Genomic DNA, 24993 nt, shown 5'->3' on the forward strand with positions numbered 1-24993 from the left:
ACAGTTGATTTGTAGAACTTTTTGTGAGGCTAAGCATTATCAAAATGAGTTTATCTTAGCTAGTGACTTTTTTTACAACTAAAGTCCGTCAAGTTTGCGTCTCCTGCTTAACAGCTGTGCTTTGCTATGACTTGAAGATTATTCTTGCCCAGAGGCATGTTTATTGAGTTGCAAATATTCTTTTCTGGCAGCTCCAAAGACAGCTAGGAGTCTGTCTGCTTGGCTGTTATGTCAGGGTTGTGCTCTCATTTTCCTTATTGGGAAGGAAACTCTATCTCTCACACACACACACACACACACACACACACACACACACACACACACACACACACACACACACACACACACACACACGCACATTCTCACAGACACAGAGGGCTGTAACTTAATTGACTTGGTTGGAACATGACCACGGTTCCTTGCAGCGCTCCGAGCCACCCTTTGCTCCACCTCAACCCTGCTGAAGCCGGATACAGGCAGCACCTCGGCTGTGTTTTTGCAGTCCTCCCCTCACACGGATTTCTGACCCACATGTACACTCTTATCTCCCAAGGCTCCGTTGAACTTTGTGTCGCGGGCCGAGCTCATTAGCCCGGGACACTGCCTCTGTCTAAGTTTGTGCCTCGGCGCTGCAGAGCGCCACACCTACAGGAGGCCGCCGCCCCGAGTGGCTCAAAGGCCCATGGGGGGGGGGGGGGGGCTTTACGGGGCTTTACGGGCCCCTCTGCCGGCTTCACTTTCCCAGTCACATGTGTGAGATGTTTTGGTGCATTGCAGCTCCTCTTGTACCCACAAAGTACCTCAGAAAACATTTTTTTAGAAATACTCCATTTTTCCTTTGGTTATCATCAGCTTGATAAATGACTGGCTCGTCCAAAGTTTCCAAGCAGCCCTGATGTTGTATGACGTCCACTGCAAGTCGCTGCATATTCATCAAGTATAAGTACTGCAGCTAATGATCGGAGATGTAATGGATACTTATTATTTCTACAGTAGATGATCATATTTACCCTGACTGAATGTACCTTGATGGATGGTGTACATCTATAGTCGATAGCAAGCCATTATATATGAAGGGGGAAATATACTGTAATATTGACAATTTCCTTCAAATGTCATGGATGTAGTTTACAGCACATACAGTATATATTGACAGCTGCACTCACTTAATGAACTTCATAGGATTCCCAAACCTTTCTGTGTATTACTTCATGGGTCTTGTCGATGGAGGGAATGAGATGGAGGTCTGTGGAGTGACGGGACAGTCTCTCCCCACCTGTGGAGGGTTTGGAACCAGCACTTCTTTTTCCTGCCACTGACGGCATGAAACGGACTCTTTGCATCTGCTGCCATCTCGTGGCGGCTTGCTGCACAAACCGAACGTGTGCTCCTGTGATGTGCTGCATCCGCACATCTGTATTACTCTGATGTCCAGCCTGCTTGTTGTTTACTTTGGGTATTCTAAAGGGAATTTAGTGTTTCTGGGTTTTTTTTGGTTGTTGCTGTCGATCATAAAAGAAGTTCATTGGTAGTTCCCGTCAGCTTTTCATTAATCCATTTGTCGGACAAAAGTTTAATTTGCAATCTTCCTCCATACTAGAAAAAGGAAAATGAAAACCGATAATACTTTAAAATGAGTGTTGTGACTTTGCTCTGTGTGTGTGTGTGTGTGTGTGTGTGTGTGTGTGTGTGTTGCACATCTTTTCTCGTATAATGTTGTGAGGGAGCACTTCTGGTTCTTCATGTGTTCATCATCTCTCTTTCTTCATCGCTCTCTTTTGCTCATGCAAAGCCCTGAATGTTACATGGCTCGTGGAGAAAGGGTTAATTCCTCCTTCATTTTGATGAAAATAAACATCACAACAGGTTTGTTTGTTTTCACCTTAAACTGTGCAGCTGTGTGTCAAACGGAGAGAAAGCTGCACGTTGGAGACTTAACGATTTTCAGTTTGAAGCTGCAAAGATAAGCAGGTACACTAGGGGGCGCAACTGCTCCAACGCTGAGGATAGGGAGGTGGCTCCACCAGCTGATCACCTCCTCCTCCTCCTCCTCTTCATTCCATGGGTCTGGAGAGTCCAAACCTGAGCTCAGCCCTCTCTCGTCCTCCTCCTCCTCCTCCTTTCTGGGGTCACGCTCATCAGGGCGTCACAACAGACTGAGGACATTTCCATTCAAATAGGTACTTTATTTACATGATAAACAACTGCAACTCAGGCAAAATATGCCGCCGCAGAGGTTGTTTTCAGTTTAATGATGCTTTTTGTGTGTGTGTGTGTTTTTTACGGTGCATCTGCTCTTTAGAAAGAAAAACAGAACCCAAAGTGACAGGAATGAGGAATGAGAGCGGGGAGGCCGTGAGATGGATATGAACCAGAATTATTACGAGCACATCATATAGCCTGCGCTGCGATCATTAAAAGGAAAGAAAACGAGGAGGGGGGGGGGGGGACAATGAAAGGAGGGCGGTGGTTCATGCACATTCATATTTAATCCGTCATTTGAGCTTCTGTTGCATCGCCTCTCGTCATCCCAGTGACTGAGTAGCCAGAGCTCCGACGACGTGCTGCGCTGCTGGGGTTGTGTTGCCGAGGGGGCAGTGCCTCCATCACCACCCAGTGGGTCATGGGGGGGGGGGGGGGTTAAAATATCTAGGTTATGGTAATATAATCTATTTCACCCATGGTCGCACCTACTGTATATGCAGAAGGCTGCAGCGAAGGATAAGGGTGTGTGCGTTCGCACGTGCCCAGGGGCTTGCTAAGTAGGTATATGCGAATGGGGGGGGGGGGGGTGACCCATCTGGTGTGTGTAGCCCCCCCACACCCCGCCCTGTCCATCTCCAGATTAAGAGGCCAGCGTCCCGGACCCAGAATTCTTCCCCCGTCCCATCACAACACACGCCCACGCCCGCCCCTCCCGCCAGCCCCCATTTCCTCCCCAGGACAGACGGCCTCCTGGGAGAGACACGGGGTGAGGTCTCCATTAGCCGAGCTGCCCCTGATGTGAGGCGCTGGTGTTGCCCTCGTGGAGCTGCGCTGAAGAAAAATGGGAGTTTAAAGTGATGGTGTCAGCTGCGGATTTGGATAGTGGGGCTTAAAGTGTTAGGGGGCACAGGGTTAGTCTCAGCCCCCATGGGGTACAAATGAGCATCCATTTGTAAATGGCATTCACTCCGAATCATTGGATGTAGTTTCTGCAGTTATATATACATATGTCATCAGTGTTTTCTTTTTCATGGAGCCATAACCCAGATATCTAAATGTCCCGCCTCTCCCCCCCCCCTTCCCCCATATATAGATATCCATCTGCTTTACTTCTGTCACTCCTTCAGCTCCTCATTGCTGCCACTGACCCTGGATCCACTCCGCTGTCCCCAATACGCCCATCCATTCATCCATGTACACAGACTCCCTCCTTAGGCGTTGACCCACTGGGGTCTTTGTGTGAATCCAGGCCACACCCAGCGCAGAGGACCCAGTTTTGTCTCGAGTGCTGGGGGCCCCCGCCTTGAGCCGCTAAACCTCCACAAACACCATTCAGCACCCAAACATTGGTCTCTGTGCACGCCGTTAAATGGCGACGTGATGGATCTTCTTTGACTTTTTGAACAATACGACGCAGCTACATTTAAAACCCGAGCAAAGAGAAGAAGCGGCCCCAAGTAACAGACTGCGTGTGCTCGCTTGTGTGATGCCTTTAATCACCGTGGTAGCACAGAGCGTGCCTTTCTTCCCTTTTTCAGCACCAATTACCGTCATTGACAGTGATGAATTTTGATTTTGACACGTCGGCTGTCACGCAGCGATGTCGCCCCGCGCTGTAACAGCGAGGAGGCTTGTTTGCATCGGAGACGAGGAAATAACAACGCACAACATGTGGAGCTTTATGATCGAACTGTAAGCATCCAAAATACTTTCGCTTTAATGGAAAGCATGCCCCATCAAGTAGGGTGTGGGAGGCAGCATCTAAAAGCCATTAACGGCCAGGCTTCCACTGAATGCTTAATGAGTATGTGTGGAAAATAATGCGTCCAGAACTGCACCAGTGTTTGGAATGATTGTTGATCAAAAAAATGGCAAACGGTGCCCTTTGGCTTTCACTCTATTTCCAAAGTATTTGTCGTTGAGACAACTGTGAGTTGTTTGGATGATTCCTCCAGCTGTTATTCGCTCACCGTCCTTGGGGGTCATTCGGAAACCACTCGAGAAATTTTTACGTTCTCCATTTTAATTTCCTCAAGTGTCTACTCCCATTATCACCAGAATTAAGCTGTAATCCATTGTACGGTAAATTGAAGAAATTGGTCTGGGGGATTTAGGGCGCACCTTATTTATGAGGTGATTGTGCCCCGTGGCAAGCCACATTTCTCATTTCAGAAAAAAGATTATGGTCCCCTAATTGATAAGATAAACAGGCCATCTTGGGGCTTCTTTGCTAAACCTTGCAAACTGAATTGACTTTCTTCCTCCCTGTCGCGCAACACTAATCCATCTCCCGCTTTCTTAATGTGGCGCATGCAACAAGGCAACGTTGTTATCACACCCTTTCAATTACCACGTGTACCGCGGGCTAAATAATGATGTGCGCTCAAAGCAGAAACGTCTACTTGCCTTTGGACCGGATGCTAAAGTGAGCCTATTAAAGTTACATTATTTGGATTCGCTATGGTGATGTAACTGGGATAAATGGGAGTGTTGGGAGAGAGACAGTGGCACGGAAACCCATTAAGGGCCAGTTGGGAGTGGAGGCTGGGAGCCGCTGCTGGGAAAGCGATGGGGAGGCGGGTGTAAAAGGGGGGACATATTGCAGAGGTAGATTGGCCTAATTGGCACTTTTGGCCATCTTGTCACACACCTGCTTAATTGGCATGCCGAGAGGTCGCGGAGAATATAAGCGTGGGGCTCGGGAGCGGGAAGGCCCGTGCCTGCACATGTGTGAGTATCGTGTTTGCGTGGGCGGCGGCGGCGGCGGCGGCGGCGGCGACGGGGGAGCTCAGAGTGCATCTTTCCGAGAACCAGATAGAGCGTCAGCTCATCAGCATAAAGCATTAAACATTTACGCTGACCTACAAAGGCTGACAGCCGCCCCCCCCCCCCCACAACTCTTCAGTCACACCCATCACTTCTCCTTCCTCTGCTTCATCTCCTTCCTCTGCTCCCATCCAGCACTTCCCCGCTCCACACACATACACACACACACACACACACACACACACACACACACACACACACACACACACACACACACACTCAGGCACATCAGCTCTGTTTTCTTTGGCTGATAATGAGGACTCGGCAGGGGAAAACTAGAGCAATTGGTGCTTTGGATGGAGGATGGAGAATGAGGGACGGTGGGCTGTGCTCTTGTTAGAATAAGAGGAGCTCTTTAGGTTAATAAACAAGTAGCAAACCTGATGCTCTCCCTTCAATCAACCACTCCACTTGCTTAGCTTTTCTGACCTGCTTTTAGTTTGGTCGTTGTGCCCTTCTGATATTAGCAGTCTCCTCTTTGCCAACAGCCAGGATCTTTGAATATTTCTTTTGTCTCATTAGTTTGGCTTCCTGAGGAGATTTACATAGTTAAAATGAAGGCCTAAATGCTCTTTCAAAGGCTTTTGCCTCCTAACAAGAAGGATTTCTGGGGAGGGGGGAATCCACCGTTGGTATAAAGTTAAGATTATCTTCTCCATTACTGCCTCAATTTGCAATTTGTCTAACGAAACGGATGCATTTTAAATCAAAACCTTTGTTTGTGAAGACATCGGCGGCGTGAATGAATCAGCAGCTGGACTCCGAAGAAGTCAACACCAACGTTTGCCTCCACAAGTTTTAATTCCTCGCGTCACGATTCAACGGCGAAAATAATTCCATGAAGATGCAGCAGCTGTAGCTTTTACTCATGCGGCTCCGTGGTTTTTAGGGAAACAAATGGACGAGACGCGGGCTGTTTATCATGATCGACTGCAGATGTCTCTTTGTGGCCGGTGCACTCTGCTGTGGAAATGGTTTGGGCAGTGAGAGAGAGAAGAAAAACACAACAAGGATAGAAAGGGGAAATGAGAGTCTCTCTTGGTCCGCCTCTCTCGTTCTCTTTCTTTTTCGCTCCGTCGATGGCCTGCAATAGATGTGATGAAAATTGATTTCCAGGTGAATTATTTTGTTCGCCCCTCAGTCTCTGGGAGACAATAACACGTCCCGCTTCCTCCCTCTCTTTCAGTGTCACTCTCAGGCTGTCCTTTCCAAGAAGCACTGCCTTAATTGCCCATTTCAATATTCTGCACCGTTTCCGTGGCTCTTTCACCCCGAGCCTTTCCCGCTCAGCGCTGAGCACTACCTGTCTATTAGGCAGCTGATTCGCCGATCGATAAGATGGAGGGCGATGTTAGGAAAACAGCAAAGCTAGAATCACCGGAGAAAGGGCAGCAGCGCCCAAATCACTTCTCTTTCTTTACCTCGGCGGCGGTCTCGGGTCCTTTCCACCTACAAATCATCGCCCTGTTAATCCCCCCTTCAAATCGTATTCATCCTCTGGGTAAATGGCAACGGGATTTTTTTGTGCGTTTTAGAAGGAAAAACCGCTACAAGCAAACACACCACGTTGAGCCACGTGAATGGGGCTTGATCAACAGCATCAGGCGCAGTCCTTGGGGGTTGTTTGCTTTGTTTCTCCTTTTACAGAGCCAAAGCAGAAGCTAAAAGGCTACAGTGTGCTTTATCGACAACAGAGGAAGGGGGCGGTCGATGAGTCAACGTTATTGACCCGGGGATATGTGACAGAGCACAGATAAACTCTGCTAAAGGGATGATCAAGCTTACTCTTAAGTTATGTCTCGCATCATTAGCTATTTGAAGCCAAATCCTGCTTTGAGCAAAAGGTCAGACATCTGGACTTTTTACTGTTACGGGGCTCAGACCGTTCCAATGTTTAGTACAGATATATATATATATATATATATATATATATATATATAGCAAGAAATGGCACAAAGGGGTTCGTATTATTTGAAGCTTTCAAACTAGTACCTTCGTTGGAGTAATGATCAACGGCTAGTACTGAGACGATCTCTGTCTGAAGTGCTTGCACTTCCTGTCGAATCTGAATCAGTGCGTCTGCAGTTCACCTGAGCTAGCACACCGCTGTAGATGAGCAATTTGTGGTCATGGTTCCTTGTGCTTGGCTGGCCCCCAAAGCCACCGCTCACTGTTCAAAGTCCTGGAGAAAAAAAAGCCGAAACCATGCTGGAAAAAGGTCAGCACAACACCAGGCAGGCAACTATGTATACGGTTGGATAACACAACTAAACAATAGGGAAGAATGCCCATCGATGTAATCCAGAGCCCCCAAGTGCTACTTTGCTCGCGCATCTTCTCAGGATGTACTGTGTATTAGCTGCTGATGTGGTACTCAGACTCATCCAGCTGCGTCTCACCTGCTGGGCCTCATCCAGAGGTTGAAGCCGACAGCCAGGCAGGCAGGCTGTCTTACCCCAGCAAGAAGAGCTCCCTGTGGGAGTGGGGGGAGGGGGGTTGGATTGGGCTATCGCAGGAGAAATCCCTTCCTCCAAATCTCAACCACAGAGGAGCCGAGGAGCCTGACACCACAACTCTCAGACCTGCCAGCGCAGCGTGCACCATACGAGGATGTAGACACACACACACTCACACACACACACACACACACACACACACACACACACACACACACACACACACACACACACACACACACACAGCTCTCCTCTGCAGACAGCGGGGTCTTAAGGGTTACGCTGCTCAATTTCTCTCCCTCTTCTCCCTCGCCGGCTCTTCCTCTATCTTGGCAGGAGCTGCTCGCGCCTCTCCATACCAGCCATTACCCTCTCGCCGACTCTCCCTCACGCTCAACCTTTCAACTCCTCGCTGTCATTCCAGCTCCCCCCGTGTTTTCTCTCTCTTTCTCTCTCTCTCTCTCTCTCTCTCTCTCCTGTCTCTGTTCAAGCAAGCTCTTAACATCTCATCCCTCTTTTACTGCACCTGAATCTTTTTATTATCTCTCTGACTCTCTCCTCACACCTCTCAAAACACACACTTCTCCCCCCTGTAGAAGCAGTCGGTCTATTCCACCCACCTGTCCTGCTCTGACCCCTCCCCAAACTCTCTCTCTCTCTCTCTCTCTCTCTTGCTCTCTCTCTCCATCTTCCACTCTTTCAACTCTGCTCTAATTTGCCTCCTCCTCTGAGCTCGGCCCTGGCTCCTGCTCCTTCTCCTCCTCCCCTGAGTTGTGATTGCCTGCAGAGTGTGTGAGTGTGAGATAGTGTGTGTGTGTGTGTGTCTGGAGAAGTTTGAATGTGTGTGCCTGTCTGTGATAGAAAGTGTGCATAGTTCAACTTGTGTGGGGTGCATGCGTGTGTTGGAGAGACAGACAGAAAATGTGAATCAGTACAGTTATAGTTCAGTTTTGTGTCTTTATGTGTGTGTGTGTGTGTGTGTGTATGTGTGTGTGTGTGTGGTTGGATCTTACACTCTCCCTTTGTAATGAAGCCGATTGCATTAGCAGGACGTGGGTGATAGAAGTAAGCCACAGGTTTAAACCCCCCCACACACACTCTGCCCCGCCGTCTCCCTCCAGGGCCCCTCACCAGCAAATCATTTATCACGCAGTAATGGCTCTGATGATCTCTCTCTCTCCCCCTCTCTCTCCCCCTCTCTCCACTTAAGGGGTTTGCCCTAGATTCTTCATCACGGGGAATCTACAGCCCCACAGCACGGAGAGTGTGTGCACAGGTTTAAATCATCTCAAAGCTTTGATTCACAACGGAGAAATACGAAGCGAAAATTAGCCGTTTGTCAAGGAACAACAGTTTTGATAACCATTTAATCATTTAGGTCCAGCGTGAAAATGCATTCCTCAACTTGGAAGTAGTAGTTTGACAAAATAACCGTAGCTCAGGGTCAACTGGCCGGCTTTTTTCAAAAAAGCTTTCAATCGCATCTCAGATGAGATCATCGGATGCAGTTGAAAGCTTAAAACTTCAAAATCATTTAAGCAATAAATCAAACAGTTGTGCCGCACACTTGGCTGGTTTCATCCTTTAGGAAACGTTTAACATTTTGGTACATACGGATGCTGTTAAAGGGTAATAAAAGTCCCCTAGCAGCACCTCTAAAGTACTCATGAACGTTTTTATCGAGGGTTATGTGAGGGACTACTTCCTGGTCCGGTGCAGTGAATGCCAGGAATAGACATATTTGTACAACTACTGTGTTCCCCTCATGAATACAGAGATGTCCTTATCTCCCTGCTTCATGCTGCTGTACATTGAAAGTCTCTGTCTGTGACTGTTGAAGCTGTCACCAAGAAGCATTTTATAGACTAAATAATCATCATTTGAAATCATGATTGTTAACATTGTCAACGCATTTTAATAAATTTGTGTTTTGTAGCCGGTTTGTTTGAGAGTAATAGGCTTTTTCACGTCCTATTTTATATTCTTGGTGTTCTATCATTCTTACATGGGAAGATTCAACTGCACAAGTTTAAATTGATGCCTTTTGTCGGTGTGGTAAGAATAGAAGGAGCGTGTGGTTCACATCGGCAGTAATAGTCCCCAAGGCTGAACAGACAAGTGAAAAAAAGAATGGGAACAGACAATCGAAGGAAGAAGGACATCGCCGCTGGCACTGCAGAAATGAATGAGAATCAATGGGCCATCTTCAAAATGGAAAGGCAAAAGACAGAAAAAGTGAAATCCTGTCTGCCAAACAGCAGTGGGCAAGAGTTCCATCTCCAGAAAGCCGGACTCGCCTGATCCTTATTTTCTCTCTTATCCCCCTGCTATAAAGCTTCACAGACCAGCCTGATCGGTAAACATGAAGTGCTGCGTGCGGCTTCTTAATCCTCAACATTCAAAAACAGTTTTCTCTCTCTGACATTTTGAGGCTATCGGTATGTAATAATTGCATAGTGCTGCTTAAAAAATATAAAATCTCATGAATATGGATGCATAGTGAAACCTAAATTCGTAGCATTTATATTTCTCCAGCCTGTAAATCTAAAATTCTCTTTTTTCCGAGGCCGTCAGACTGTTTTTCTTGCTCCACTGTGTTCCTCATGAGGGAGCTGGTCTCTCTTAGACTACAGTGGGTTTCATTCCTACTGGCAATATTGGTCGTACATTTCATCCTAACTGGATTTGAAGAAACATTCTAAATTCAACTCTATGACGGAGCGCAGCTTGCTCTGGTGTAATGTGCCAGCAATGGCTTCACGAGACGACGCTGTAGCTCTGCGGTGCTCCGCTGTTAGGAGCGGCGCCGTAGATCTCGCGACAGCCAATCAGGCGAGCTGCAGAGCGTCTGGCTCATTTGTTGCTGTCGAGAGACGGCCGAGACATACGATCGGGCCCCCCGGGGGTCCCAGGGGAGCCACCGGGGCCCTGCGAGGGCTCGCAGGGGTCAGATGGCAAAGATCTGGATTTGATCAAGAGATGGGGGAAATCTGAGAGGGGGACTGGGACTGATGGACAAAGAAGGAGAAAGAAGGACCTCGCCATCCCCCCCCTTCCTTCTTTGGATGCAGGCGGTGTCCTGCCCTGGCCGGTGCTATGCCAGTGCAGAAATTGCCAGTGTGTTATCATTCAGGAAATGCGTTGGCATGCGGAGAAATGAAAGGGAGAGGAAGAACTGACAGAATGCAAATGGCTCGCAGGTGTCGGAATGGAAATGGAATGAATGGCAGATGAGGTGCTTCGGCTCGCCTTATAGAAATACAGTGACAGAAGTGACCCAAATTGTCTAAAGCACTGCTGCAAATTGCTGCGAGTGAAGCCTCGCTTCGTCTCCCTCCTTCTTCCTCTCCTCTTTTTACCCCCCCCCTCCCTCTCTTCACTCTATCTCCGAGTCTCTTTTCTTCTCCCTCCCTCTCTCACCGTCAATCTTTTTCATCTCTTTCACCACTTCCTCCCTCCCCCTCGACACCAGAATGTGTTTTTCCAAATTAAATCTCACAAATCACCATTTTTCATACCACGGCGTGGTGGGGTTTTTTTTTTTTTTCTGCATACGTGGTGTTACCGTAGCAACGTGGGCAATAATTCTCCCCCCTGCTGTCTCGTGCAGATCGTGTGAATTTGGCATGACATGTGAGACTTTGGATGGGAGGTCGGCTCTCTGCACACCTATAGCTCGTACGCCGATGCAACTGTTTGGGACTGATTGGTAGTTTGCTTTCTGATGGCGGGAAGCAGCGGGGTCTGATGATGCAGGTGCCGCTGGGTGCACATGGTGGGCGGGTGTGTGATGATGATGCGGGAGTGCGCCGCTATGCGTGTGTCGATTCGGCAGAGTAACACCTGGTCCGAATCGAGCCCGTCTCACCACAGCGCTCCTCTCGAGGATGCGAGCGGCGTTGACCCTGTTGTCCAGACCTTGTTGTTTACCTCGCAGATTAATATGTGCCGCCGGCTTCCAAATGCCTCTTTCGGGTCCGTCCGCATGAATTCCCCGTCGCCGTTGTTCCTCTTCATTTAACCACGTTTATCAGTTTGTTGCCCAGATGAATAATGGATGAGGTCGCTCGTTGCCTCGGCTACACGCCAAGCTCATCGTTGTTGTCGTGCGTTTGCTCGCCAAACAAACTAGGTCCACCCCCCCCACCCCACTCCCCGCCACTTCTGGATGACAGGCGAGTTGACACACTCGTGGCTGATGAAGATTGAGAGGGACGGCCATGAGAGAAAGGACATGTAGAAACTCGTACGCACATACGAGAAGGTCGCGTATGTGCTACATGTCCACTTCTATTGACTCACACTAGATACACGGTTATGTATGCTTTTGGTTATGTGGTCATCCATCCATTCATCCATCCATCCATCCAATCTATACCCGCTTATTCAGACTCAAGGGCACATGGGAGCTATAAACTTTGGGGGCGGAAGACAAGGACAGGACCCAGACTGCTCACAGACACACGGTCTACCTGTGGGCATCCACAACGAACAGGGGGCGAACATGCAGTGTGAACTCGTTGTTCTCAGTGTGAAAGTCATAGATATCTTTGATTGCTGTACTTATGATAAAGCGCACATATTTCCAGCCCCTCTGTCTGAACTCTTAAAGCCTGGACAGACGCTTTACAACGACTTCAATTTCATGTCATTTTCTTTTTCACATCTGCTTTGCTCTTTGAGGATGCACTCTACCCCCAACCTTTTGCCGGCACCAGTTAGAAGCGATAATTGAGGCCAATCACCGGGGAAGATTGAGGTTTTTCTGCCGCGACTCGCCATCAGGAAGAATGATACTTTATTGATCTCCGTTGGAGAAATCCTCTTTGCTCTTGTCTCCTTAAAGATGGGGGTCAGAGATCAGGCTACCGCCACAGGACAGCCAGCACTCAGGGGCCGGGGTGCGGTTTGTAGTCTTGCTCAAGGACACTTTAGCAAGTGGGATGTTTGTCAACGCGGGAGTTTGAAGCTGGGGTTGTTTCAGCTAATCGGCTGTCTAGGCAAGTGAGGTAAATGACTTAAAAGGGAGGCCATGATACATCAGTAGGTCCTTTAAACTGGCTCTTGCATATCCGTGCAGCGGCCTGCCGGGGCTTTTTTTCCCCAGTCTGAAACTTTTTCTTTTTTGAAGAAGGCATTATAAATCTTTCATTGAACCATCCGGTTTCCACCTTTGCATTTATTTTAACCCCGTAGCACCTTGTGGCATTTGAAGGGAGCGGTGTGTCCGTCCGTCTCTCTATATTTCTTTCTGTCTTGTTGTGTGAATGCCAAGTCATTATGCTTATCTTGTGTCAATGTGTGCGTGTGGGAGTCTCAGAGCACTGTGTGGATGGAAAAGCATGCAGCTAAAAGTCTTGCGGTTGACAGACAGCCGGTCTCAGGGTTATACGGGGGTATGTTGTTGTGGAGTCTGTCAGCGGTTCTTCAGCGGTTGATTTCTGCTCTCTACGACCAGTAATGGCCCTCTTTGCCGGCTTTGGTTTCCTTCTAAGTGCAAACCACCTATGAGTCATGACAGCGCTGACCTCGCTAACTCGTGAGTTCAGCATACGGCAGCGACACACTGCACCAGCAGAATGCCGATGACGGTAGCGGTTGGTGGTAATGACGGCGTGGCATGCTTGTTGTGTCTCACTTTGATTTGTTTGAATTAGGACCGCAACTGCCGACTCACGCTCAGTTCATCCGTGGCGCTGGGTTGTTGTCGGACATCGTTCGATAATAGGGCCTGAGTTATACTGATACCAAAATGATTCTTTCTAAAGGGGTTCTAAAGTAGAAGAATGAAGTATTGAAGTGCAATAGCTTGCCCTATATATCTGTTAAATTATAATTTAGGGATAAACTGACCATTATTTAGTCTCACAATGGTATTATTTAAAATGGCTTTTTCAGTACAGAACTTGAAGATAATCAACTCACATTGACGTCAACTCATGGGCTTTATTCACATCAGTTGTTTCAACAAGTGCCCCAAAAATGACACGTTCGAGCGACCGGCCTCTAGCGGCGGTCGTAATTATGTCAGAAAGAAGGAAGGAAGTCCACACAGGCTGGAGGTCGGGGTGGATGAATGGGAATGTAAACACTGGACTTAAAAAATGGGTCAACACTTGTTTTCTTCAAAAGCAGGACCATAATAGTGCTATAACCTCAACCGTGTGATTGTAACCATGACAATGACGGTCCCCACAACCTGACAAAGTACTTATTTGAACCCAAACCGTGATCTCACCCGAAACCCGTCGTGCTGTTTTCGTAAAACACGTTCAAATCTGTCACCAGTCGGCTCCGTCTCCAGCTCCTGATTGAATCACCGCGTTAATGTTTCTTGTTTCCTGCTGTATGATCCCCGCTGCCATTCTTCGTGGATCACTTTGATTTCATTCGCACCTGTTTGCTAATAGTAAGTGTTCCTTGTTTGCATTCACAGCCGAACTGTATCTTTTTTCCCGTCTTATCAGTATCAAACCATCCAAAACGCAGGATGCATTTTAATACCCGGTGCTAAGCGGGTCACTCGTTTTCCTGACTGTGATTGCAGCCGGAAAACAGCTATTTCGTCATTTAAGCAGCATATTTTTCATTAGTCTTTTCTACCTCCAGCACACAGCCTAGTCTGACGGCACTCTCTCACCAAAGGGAACTAGAATTATTTACTCGAATGGAAAAAGGGAATCGCGCAGAAGCTGTCTTGTTTGAGAGAATAACTTGAGCACATGCCGTCTGATTAGGCGTATAAATAATTTATAGGCGTTTCATTCATGGGCTGCGTCTCAACAAGGGGGTATAGCGCGCCAATTAATATTCCCCCTCTGCCCCTCTACCCGAGAGAATCCAGCTCGATGCGCAGCCATCCGCCAGTGACGGGCCGAGAGAGGGGGACAAAGAGAATAGAAGAGCGACAGTTCATTACTGTAAATGCAAATGCAAGGGTGCCACTGTATAATGGCCCGTCACTGTCGGCTTTGAAGTCGGAAGCCGATCAGGTAAAACCTGCTTGTGCGCACTGTGAATATCTCACGGCGATGTATGTTGGTCTGTCGTGCTTTAGACAAACAAAGGTAAAGGCAACAGTATTTATATGTTCATAAAAAAAAAAAAAGAGCAGGGTTATTGATGTAGAACACAAGGGATTTGCTGTGAGGAAGAACATAAGGCCTTTGATGGAGCTGGAATCTGAAATAGTCGATTTCTAGTTCAAGTCAACGCGCAATGTTCCGCTTCAGACATGCTGCTCATTAAATAGCTGAAAACTTTTATTTGCAAGAAATGTCAAAAATAAAAATCACTTTCTATCTTGGCATCGTTCCTCATCCGTGGGCTGCGTTCACATCCCCATGGCCGTGGCATTTTGAGCTTGTGAAATTACACTTTGCTGTATCTCTGACTTTTCTCTCTACATTGGTGTTAACGTACTGAAGGGTTTATATTCGGAGCTCCCGCATTGCTCTCTCTTGTACCTCCTCTGTGTTCCCTCACATCTGCCTCTAGCTGGAGAACATTTCAACATTTCTGATTGGTGCCAATAGATTACCTGAGATTACCAAAGCAAAGCTTTATCAGCGGCTTACGGTTTGTTCAGACTGAACACGGAGTGAATTTTACAGGTGGGGGTTCCTTATTAGGCTGGGCGTAAAGTGGACTTAATTAAATTAAAAGTATTTTTTTATATTAAGTGGAATTTGCGCATATCCTGAGGCTTTATGACTCCAATTAATACATGTAGAGAGACGAGAGAGAGGAAATGAGACAAGAACTAGAAGTCCTGGTTTAAAGGTCTGTGTGTAAGTCTGAGCTCTCACACAAACACGTTGTGTTACATCTGCACATTGGCTGTTAGGAGTTGCAGACTGCAAAAACACTCCAGTGCTCATATTTGTGTGAATAACTTTTTTTTAATCTAATGATGTATGGCAAAATGTACCAGTGTTGCATGAATAACTTATTAAACAAATTCAAATATGGTTCCACAAAGTCCCGATTCAGATCAAGACATATCTAACGAAGGAGAACAAGCAGTGGCAACTTTCCTTATTCGACACCTGTAAGGCAGCGCTCTAAAAGCTTGTGCGTCTTTATGTCCTCTCTACACCAATGCAAGGTAATCTGCTGTTGGGAATCGGCCACATTGAAAGGACAGCTCACAGCCCGTAATGAGTGGTCGTCACGAGTCTCCCGCCTCTTTCTCGGCGTGTCGAGGACAGTGTGACCCGGCCAGCTCCCCATGACAGATGGCTGACTTGGCCAGAGACCGACATCTGTATCGTCCTTCAGCTCCATCAGCCTCGCCTTTTCCTGTGTGAAGGGTGTAAGAGCCAACCACTCCTCCTCTGATCCCGTGCTGCTAGCTTTCCCGCACCGCTGCCACCATCGGCTCCATATGTCAGCCACACGGAGTAGTGCCGCCAGGTTGCTCTCGCTCTCCTCTTCTTCTTTTTTTTTGCCATTTCGTTCTCTTTCTGTCATTATTTGTCATTATTTACCTGTCCGTTGGAGTAATTTCCTTGTGCTATTAAGGGAAAATGTTGGTGCCGATATTCTGAATAAACAGGGCAAGGCAGAGGAGCATGGAGGATATTACATCCTGTAGTCATTATTGTTGTGGGTGTGATTTTTGATTTGTGCAGGAAGGGCTGGCTAGAAAATCAGAGCTTGCTAATATTGAGTTACTCCTTCCCGAATGAGTTCGTCTTCACTTAGGGGACCTTTGGAAAAGGAGGGAGCGTCAGCGGGCTGAACATCAGCCCTCAGGCTAGGCTCCAGATGAGCCCCGAGGGCAAAGAATCAGCACCGTCTGAGAGGGAACTGAACGTCCAGCAGTGGAGAGGTCCTGGATGAGACCCCGGGCTAAGAGCTGGCTCGGTGTAGGCTGGAAAAGCAAGTCATGGTCAGCGTGGGATGGCGTGGGAGGAGGAGGCTAATGCAGCCAAAAGTTGGCTGGTCAGGAGGATCGTATCGCCCGGAAGCTCCTCCTGCGAATGGCTGAACAGCACCGGCTGGAGGACTGGCGCAGAGGTCCAAAAAAAAAAAATGACGCCATTCACAGATCCGGCTCATTCTGCCAGGTGTCAAGATGACCCAAATGTTGCACGGGTCGACGCGCGTGCGTGTTCAGCCGTGGTCCGCGTTCCGAGCGTCGGAGTGTGCCCAAGTTGGCACCATATTTTGGGCGAAGTGTCATGTTGTGAGTCACATTGAGTGGAGCCCACCTCGTGTGGGAACTCTCTCGTTCACAGTTACATCAACGATGCACAGTAGTACCATCATCCGCTGAGTCATATAAAAAAGTGTTGTCACGAGAGCAGGATTTTCACTTCGTTTTCTATAATAATCAGTGCGGCTGAAATATGAAGGGAGAAATTATTGAGCGGTGCCAGACGACATTTGCAACACATTTTGTGCAGCTTGACTATCAAAAAGCGCAATACTCCACTGCTGGCGTCGTTTTGCGCCACCGGTTTTTTAGTGGATTGGGATTTGTCTTGAGCTTTTTAACTCCTGCACTCCACGTTTAAAAGCCAGATTGGCTCTGCTGTGTTTTATCTTTTTTAAACTCTTGGATTAATTACTCTAGCCGGCCTTCTGTGCAGTGCTGTTTTCAGTCTGAACGCCCAGTTGGACAGTGCTCCCCCCTCCACCATCAAAACACCAAACAAGGGATAATATCTTTGGAAGAACGGTGTTCATCCCTTCAGTAGAGTTTCCCAAACATCTAAATTTGGAAAACCGATGACAAGGAGCGTTTCAGCTGTTCTGGCGGCTGCCGGTGGCCTCCAATTTGCCGACCATCTGCAGCTTCTGTTTGGTGTTAAAATGTAATTTCAGCTTACAGATTGTGAAAACGAGCATTGACCATTTCCACAATGAAGTGCTTCATTCCTCCATTCGTACCGGTATTGGCGCCTGGTTGTCACGATAACGCACGAGAAGCAGCTCGTTTCGTCTGTCCTCCCACTCTGTTTTTCTTGAGACCCGATTCAGCAGAGGTTAATGCCGTTAGCCACGCACAGCTGCGAGAGGCCCGAGCCGTCGCTAGATGAGTGCCGCTCAACCCGTAGGCCCGGTGGCTGGGAAGTCTGGGAGGCTGTCGGGAGGCTGCGGCGACGTCTGACTTATGATGATTGGAGTTAATACCGTGGCGAGACAATTGGCCCACCTGCTAGCGTCTCACCGCCGTAGCCCACTGGGTGAGGAGTCTGGGCTTCCCTCCACCGGCCCGGCTGCACGGCTCGATGCACACGAGGAATTCAACACGGCCTTCCGCTGTCGGCCTAATTTGTGGTCCTCGAATACGTAGCTCGCTGTGGAATCAGATTCATTGCGAGTCTCACTCCACTCGTGTAATGTGGGGTTGCAGGGTCATATAAATACATACCAGGAAGTAAGTGTCAACTGTCAGGTTGAGCTACGAGACACGAGGCTGAAATAACCCTCAATGCAGCAGATTTTGTATTATCAATACGTGCACATGCACCAAAAGAAAGCAACACGAGAAATATTACAGTGAATGATCTTGGAAATGAATAGTTGAGTGGGCCAGTAGACAGGCTTTAGTGCAGGCAATTACCAAATCCGTTCTAAATTTTAACAGACTTCCCTTCTGCGCCTTTTCTCTTCTTTTCATCCGCATCATTAAAAAAAAAACATTTACAATGGGCAGCAGGAAAGGATGATCTCTAATGCCATTAGTGGAGGCAACGGCTTCGCTTTTGATAGCTCCTGCTTTGAAAAATGGACCGAATCCCCACTCTAATGGGGTGTTGTTTATTCATCAACAGGGATTATTTTTCATGTAGTCTAATGTACAAAGCTGCTGCTGTTGTTGTCGTATTTAGCGATTGATCTGTGCTCACAGTTTTTCCCAAAACAGATTATTTGATGAAATGTTCAGCAAGAGAACTCTTTAGAACGACTTATTTCCTGGTCCACGTAGTTCTGCTTTCGTGTGCTTGGACAAGGTCCCAAGTCAGACACTAAGACTGTAACGTCATCGAAACAGCTGGAACGACTTCGGTTTGTGTTGATTTTATATCACTTCAGAACCAGGAAAGGCAGTTTTCCCCTTGGGTGCTTGGTCACCTTTACTCTCTGCGAATTAGCACCGCAGTTAAAATGTTGTAAATGCAAATTTGATATTTAGTCATTTGATTGCTGCCTGTAGGAAAGAGTTCCGCGGAGGTTGACTTGGTGCTGTTTGGCCGCAGAAAAAGCATCCTGTATCGACAGTCTCAACGTACCTAATCATAGAAAATCAGCTGCAGTTTACACCTTTCAAACCCCGGAAACCCCGGAAATCCCTGCTCATTGTGTCCGCACACTGCAAAAAAGAAGCTTTTAAATGTGCGGCAGTGCTGACTGGACGCCATTTGTCACTGCAAAGCCGCATTTGATCTGACCCCTTGACCCCTCGGCGGTGCAGCTGGAATGCAGCTTGCGTTTGAAATGTACAAAGACGACGCAGGAAGAGATCTTCCCTCGTTGGTGGTTCATTTTTTGGTGATAACAGTGTGTTTTTTCACAAGATTTACCCTTTTGGTTTGGCCTTTTACGAGGAGAAATTGTCATTCAGCAACGGCAACCACTGTTTTCTCTCAGATCAATTAGATCAACGCCGGCCAGCCAGAAGACCGGGATGTGCGCCGGGCTGCGCACACACACACACACACACACACACACACACACACACACACACACACACACACACACACACACACACACACACACACACTTGATTGAAGCATCATCGTCGATCAGTTATGGAGCTTGACAAATTTCTCACCCTCTGCATAAAGAGGAGCCACGCACACATGAGCATTTGCACTCACACGTCAACTTTTAATCCTGCCAGACCGTTAAACAGGAGAGCAGCTCCTTTGGCTCCTTAATGGAAATTACCTTTTCAAAGCCTTCAGAGAGAGATGTTAACCTTGTGCGCTACTTGTGGCATTAAAAATGGATCAAAGCAGCCGAGCTTTGATGTTCGACGGAAGATCTCATTTGGGTCGCGGCTGCGGAGCGGGAGAACCCCCCCCCCCCCCCTCTGCTGGGACATGTCCTGGTGTGATTCTGTGCATCGTAATTGCTTTAGCCCAGAAGTCCCCACTTGTCGGAGCAATAAGCACAATGGATAAAGACACTGTCAGAGATACAAGTGGAAAGGGAGGCAAAAAGAGAGGGAGCAAAAGACACAGCGGCTGTTTCCTTCTTTCTTCTCAGTCAGTCCATCAATCAGGTTTTGTTATGCAACGTGAGAGCTGATGTGGACTGTCTGGGGTAATGTGTCAGTGGGTGGGTTGTGTTGCTGATGATTGGGGGGGGGGGGGGTGGTTGAACTAATGACCCTCAGCGGGCAGCCTAAAAACCTGGCTCCCCTCGTATTAGGAGTCTCCCCCACATAGCTCAGCCTAATCCTGGGAATGAACATGCTGTCTAAAGAGATAAATGACTTTTGGGGAGGAAGAGAGATCACCTACCTGTGTGTGTGTGTGTGTGTGTGTGTGTGTGTGAGAGAGAGAGAGAGAGAGCGCTTGTTGGCTGAAAAGAGATAGAGACCAAACAAGAAATATAGACGGAGCCATTTTGCCGTGTGTTTGTGTTTCTATTGGAGAGAAAAGCCAATTGTGTGTGCATTCATGCAATTCCTCTGTGGACGCAGACACTGCGCTCCACCGCCAGTGTGTGTGTATGCGTGTGCGCACCCTTGTGTAAAGCACGGAGTTTGGGGGGGGGGGGGGGGGGGAGATGGAGTCACAGATAGAGAGAGTGAAAAAAAAAGAAGACATAAATAATTGATGATAGATACCGCCTTGCATCTGGCGCCTGCTGCCGTTGAGCGTGTTCAAAGTGGATATTGATGCAGGGTCTCGCTTAAAAACACGGCGTAACCGCCCCTCTATTCTGACCTCATTGCCAAGTTAGAAGAGCAACAATGCACAGCTTTTAAAAAGGGCAGAGGGTTACATGCAGGGAAAGAGATGCAAAAGGTTTTCACCTCAGATAATGACTTTTTTTTTGCTTGCCATATTATTTAACAACGGGAGGGGGGGGGACACACACAAATCAACCGATTGGTACTCGTCATGAAAGAGTCAGAACAGAAAGGGTCCAAATGGGATTGCTAATTAATTGAAAATTGGCTCGTTGTGGAGTCTCCCCGGCTGCACTGGTGGCACATATATCGGTCAAAAAAACAAATGGGTGAGGCTGTTTGGAGAGACTCGATATGTGATTGACTTTAGTGTATTTAAGTTGTCCTCCCTCCCTCCCTCCCTCCGCAGGCCTATTTTCTCTCAGTTTGCCTCATTAAATCTTGTGGAAATTCTCCAACTCTTGTGGAAGAGACTTTCTTTTGATTAGGCTATAAACAAATGGAGGAGTTGGTTGACATCTCCCAAGACCGAAGCCCTCTTTTGTTTTGCTGCTGCACTGTTGCCCCCCCCCCCCCCCCACACCAGACACACACACACAAACACTCTGACAGGACTGGAGTACTATTCCCAAAAGCCTTTATTCTCGCTCATTTTCTTTTTCTTTTTCTTCCTTGTTTCCTCACCCAACTCCAACCCCCTCCGCCTTTGTTAAAGACGGCCCCTCAACCCCCCCCCCCCCCCCCCCCACCCCCCCTCTCTCGCTCTCTCCTCGCTCTCTCATTATGCGCTCATCCGTTCCGCTGAGAGAGGAGCGCTCAGGAGCAGAGTGTTTGGGAAACCAGCGACACGCCGCTGCTGTTTTCTCCAATTGAAAAAAAAAGAAAAAAAGAAGAAGTGGACCCGAAGTGTCAGGAGCTGCTTTCTCTTTTTGCCAGCACTCCTCCTCACTCCCGTTTACTCCCTCCCTCTCTCTCTCTCTCTCTCTCTCTCTCTCTCTCTCTCTCTCTCTCTCTCTCTCTCTCTGTATTGCCGTGTCTGGCTGCTGAGTTCTCTCATTGACTCACTCGTGTCTGCTTCAGCTGGCTGACTGAGTGCGCTGACACCGGGACCACTACCTGCTGCCTGGGGATTAAACGCGCTATGAATACCCGGAGCTTAATTTGTTGTTTTGGCTGCCAGCGACTGTCGGATCCCCGCAGAAGAGAAGCCGGTGCATAAATCCTTGCGGCCAGCGCGCTGGGAGCACCTCTGGACTAAGACAAGCCACGGAGAAAAGACAGGGACTGGATGCTTGAGGAAGCTCATAAAAGAGAGGCGACGAACCGGAGAATAAAGGGAAAAGGCTGGACAAGTTCTTTCCTGAAAGGGCAGAAATAGAAGAAGCCAAATCAACCTCGGGTCTTGCGAGGATCGGGGCGCAATGAGAACCTGTTCCTCTCGTTATCTGGCTGGGATTCTCCGTCATGGTGCTGACACAAGGGAAGAAAGCCCAACAAATCTCCGCCTCGAGCTCCTCGGCTGATTTCTGATCACACACGCGGGGTTTTTTCTTCTTCTCCCCTTTCTTTCCACGAGTTCATTCATATAGAGCGTCTCTGTGTTTTGCTGCTCATCCGCTGCTTGGGGGCTGTGTGGGGGAGAGAGAGAGAGAGAAGAAGAAGACGGCTCTGCACTGACGGGGATTGCGATCCTTCTCCTCTCGCAACTTTTTTTGAACCCCCATCTCCACTTCCTCTGACCTGCTTTCGGTCCCCGCGCACCAGCGGGACGGGTGGTGGTTGGTGGTGGGGGGTGGGCAGCTGCTTACCCACTCCATGAGACTGGCCCGGAGTAAAAGGTTATTGAACCGAGGAGTGGCAGTCACGCAGGAGAGACGGGAAGGGGGGAAATAAACCAAACGGGGAACCCGGGAGCATGTGGTTTAGCGAGCGGCAGCCAGCTGCTGTCCAGCCGTCCCGCTGATCACGCACGCGACGGACGCTCCCGGACCGTAAGCCGAAGGAGCCGGTCTCCAGTGGATACAAACGAGCACTCGTGTCGAGTTTGAGGTCGCTCTGGGCAAACCGCATGCTCGGTTTCGCCTTCGTTGCCCCGACAGCCAACAGGGAGGCTGAAGAAGATGCTCGGCCGTCACCTCTTAGGGAAACACTCGTGGCACGTGTTGTTGGCGAGCGCCAGACCTCGGCTTGGTGTGTAAAAGGCTTTTGACAAGGAAAGCAGGACGGGGGAGGTGCTCCAGACCCCCCTACACGTCCGTCTGATTACCAGCCAGGGTCACTGGGAAGAAAGGAGAGGATTCCATTTGTGGATTTAACGTCGGCCTGCGTGGAAGTTTTTTTTCTCCGTGTGGATATTTGACAGTTCGAAACGCCCACATCCCAACGCACACATTTCTGGCATAGGTGCATCTCACCACACGTACATGCCAAAAGTGCACTGACGCACATTTACAAACACATTATCACCACCCACTTAAATCCACACACACACATGTTTGCACTGTAAGTATAACCCACTTCACAACACACACACGTACACAGTCACAGATTGGAAGCCCATTAGTTTGTCTTGGAACAGCAGAATGGAGGTCGTGTGGACAGGTGGGGGGCTATAGGAGTCCAACATCCTTGTCCCTCCTTGTCTGTCCTCTTTCGCCAAATGGATGTTATTATCTCTAAAAATGTGTTGCCTGGAAACCGCTGAAAGCTTGCTGCTGCGATTCTCTGACGGAAACAGTCACCGCGTCCTCGCCACGGTGCACGGCTGGAACCGCAGCTGAAACACCGGCCATTACGCGTCCATTTTTACTCTTATTTGATCTTCACCTTCACCCATCGGCCCTCACCCCGCCGCCATCATTTTTTCCAACGGGTCTCTGGGCACCCCTCGTCGCCCTCTGCGTCCCGTCCTCTCCTCCACCCTGGAGGGGAGGGGGTCGCTGGAGTGGAGCATGAGCGGGTGCCACTATCCCTCGCCGCCGCCGCAGGAGCAGGAGCGCAGGTACCAGCACAAGGTGTCCCTGGTGGTGCGCTACTTCATGATCCCCTGCAACATCTGTCTGATCCTGCTGGCCACGTCCACACTGGGCTTCGCGGTGCTCCTGTTCCTCAACAACTGTACGTTGGTACAACCACAAACACCACAGTTTCACTCTCATAACACCGAAAAACAAATGGGCAAAAGAATACTTACCCTAAATCAAAGTGTTGGCGTAGCCTTTCTAGACAGACTTTAGGTGGAAGTGAATCATTTTGCGTTTAAAGTAACAGCCCCCACTATTCCTTGATTCTGTGTGCGAACATGCTTCATATCTCCCGTCTAAAGACTTGGCATTTACTTTGAACTGCGTGAGGAAGAACTAAATGGCAGACTAAATGCCTTTGTAGGATGCAAACATGTCCTTTGGCCTAGAAAGCCTCAGTTACTGCTTTATACTTGCAGCTCATTGAGAGCATCATGTTTGTAATGTTTGTGAGGCTGAGTTACTTTGATGATGGCCACAGTAGATTCTTTGGTCAAAGAGAATTGCTTTAGTGTTTTCTTCGCTGGGTATCATTTGAAATGTGTCGACACTGGGGGAACTTATTCATTCTCCTAACTCTCTCACAGACTCTCGCAAATCTATTTCTGAGTGCCCTGCCTGCCTTGTTTAGACTCTGTGAAAGGCAAAAGTCCTTTCCACCTTCCAAAGTAGGCTATCAGCTATGCAAGAAGTGTGCCCCATGATCATGAGGAAATAAGGTAAAAAGACATACTTATTTTCAGGTTTGGAGGTTGAAGAGGGGAGAGGTTCGTTAACGGGGCTGCTGTTCCCTGTCAGCCCTGACTTTCTGTTAGTCTGTTCCCAGGCTGTTGACTTTTCAGCCCCCGCACGAGGCAAAGTCCCCGTCGCCTTAGATGCACCTCTTTGCATCCGTCCACTTCATTTCCAGTGTCTTTCTATCATCTTTGTCGCTCTTTCCTTCTCATTCTAATCGGCCGATGCGGGTGACCAGGATGGTTCATTTTGTAACCTCGCTGCCGTGTTATCGAATCCATTCCAGCCAGACGGATTCTATTAGATTAAATGCAAACCCAGTTAAAGCGGGCCGATCTCTGCCTCTCAGAAACGTTCGCTGGAGGAGCTGATGAAATGAAAAGGGGGCTCTCTTATGCTGCTGGAGCCACAAGGACAGCTGGATAGGATGCTGGTAGTGCTGACGTGTGTGTGTGTGTGTGTGTGTGTGTGTGTGTGTGTGTGTGTGTGTGTGTGTGTGTGTGTGTGTGTGTGTGTGTGTGTCTATATCTATTGTCACCATATGGGTTGAGGCATGTCCACACATACACAGTAATCAACCTGTGTGACTGTACGTCAACCACACCAATAGGGGGAAGATGACACGCATTCAGTGATGGACTCCCGCACATATGGCTAAATGTCACCGTCAGACACATATTGATTGGCTGAAGATATAGGATGAGTGATGGCCCCGCGCTGACATTCAGGCGGGCACGGGCAACTCACGCGGGCTCTGCCAGGTGCAAAGGGAGATGGAGAAAGGCTGATATGTTCGTGGAAAGACCTTATCTTGTCCTTTCTTTATGGAAATGTGACGAAATCGTTTAGCGTGGCCTGGCTCCCTCTCTCTCTC

General features: G+C 48.5%; 1 protein-coding gene across 1 annotated transcript in view; it reads left to right on the forward strand.

Moving 5' to 3' along the window:
* Nucleotides 1-23312: 23312 nt before the first annotated feature.
* Nucleotides 23313-24993, forward strand: part of agrn (agrin) — a gene marked incomplete at its 5' end in the record, with an annotated part of 139563 nt that continues 137882 nt past the window's right edge. Inside the window, one exon of the mRNA XM_079176891.1 lies at nucleotides 23313-23478. Coding sequence (XP_079033017.1) covers nucleotides 23313-23478 — 166 coding nt within the window. The remainder of the gene's footprint in view (nucleotides 23479-24993) is intronic.

The sequence above is a fragment of the Pholis gunnellus genome, assembly GCF_910591455.1.
Source record: "Pholis gunnellus genome assembly, chromosome: 2".
Taxonomy (NCBI): domain Eukaryota; kingdom Metazoa; phylum Chordata; class Actinopteri; order Perciformes; family Pholidae; genus Pholis; species Pholis gunnellus.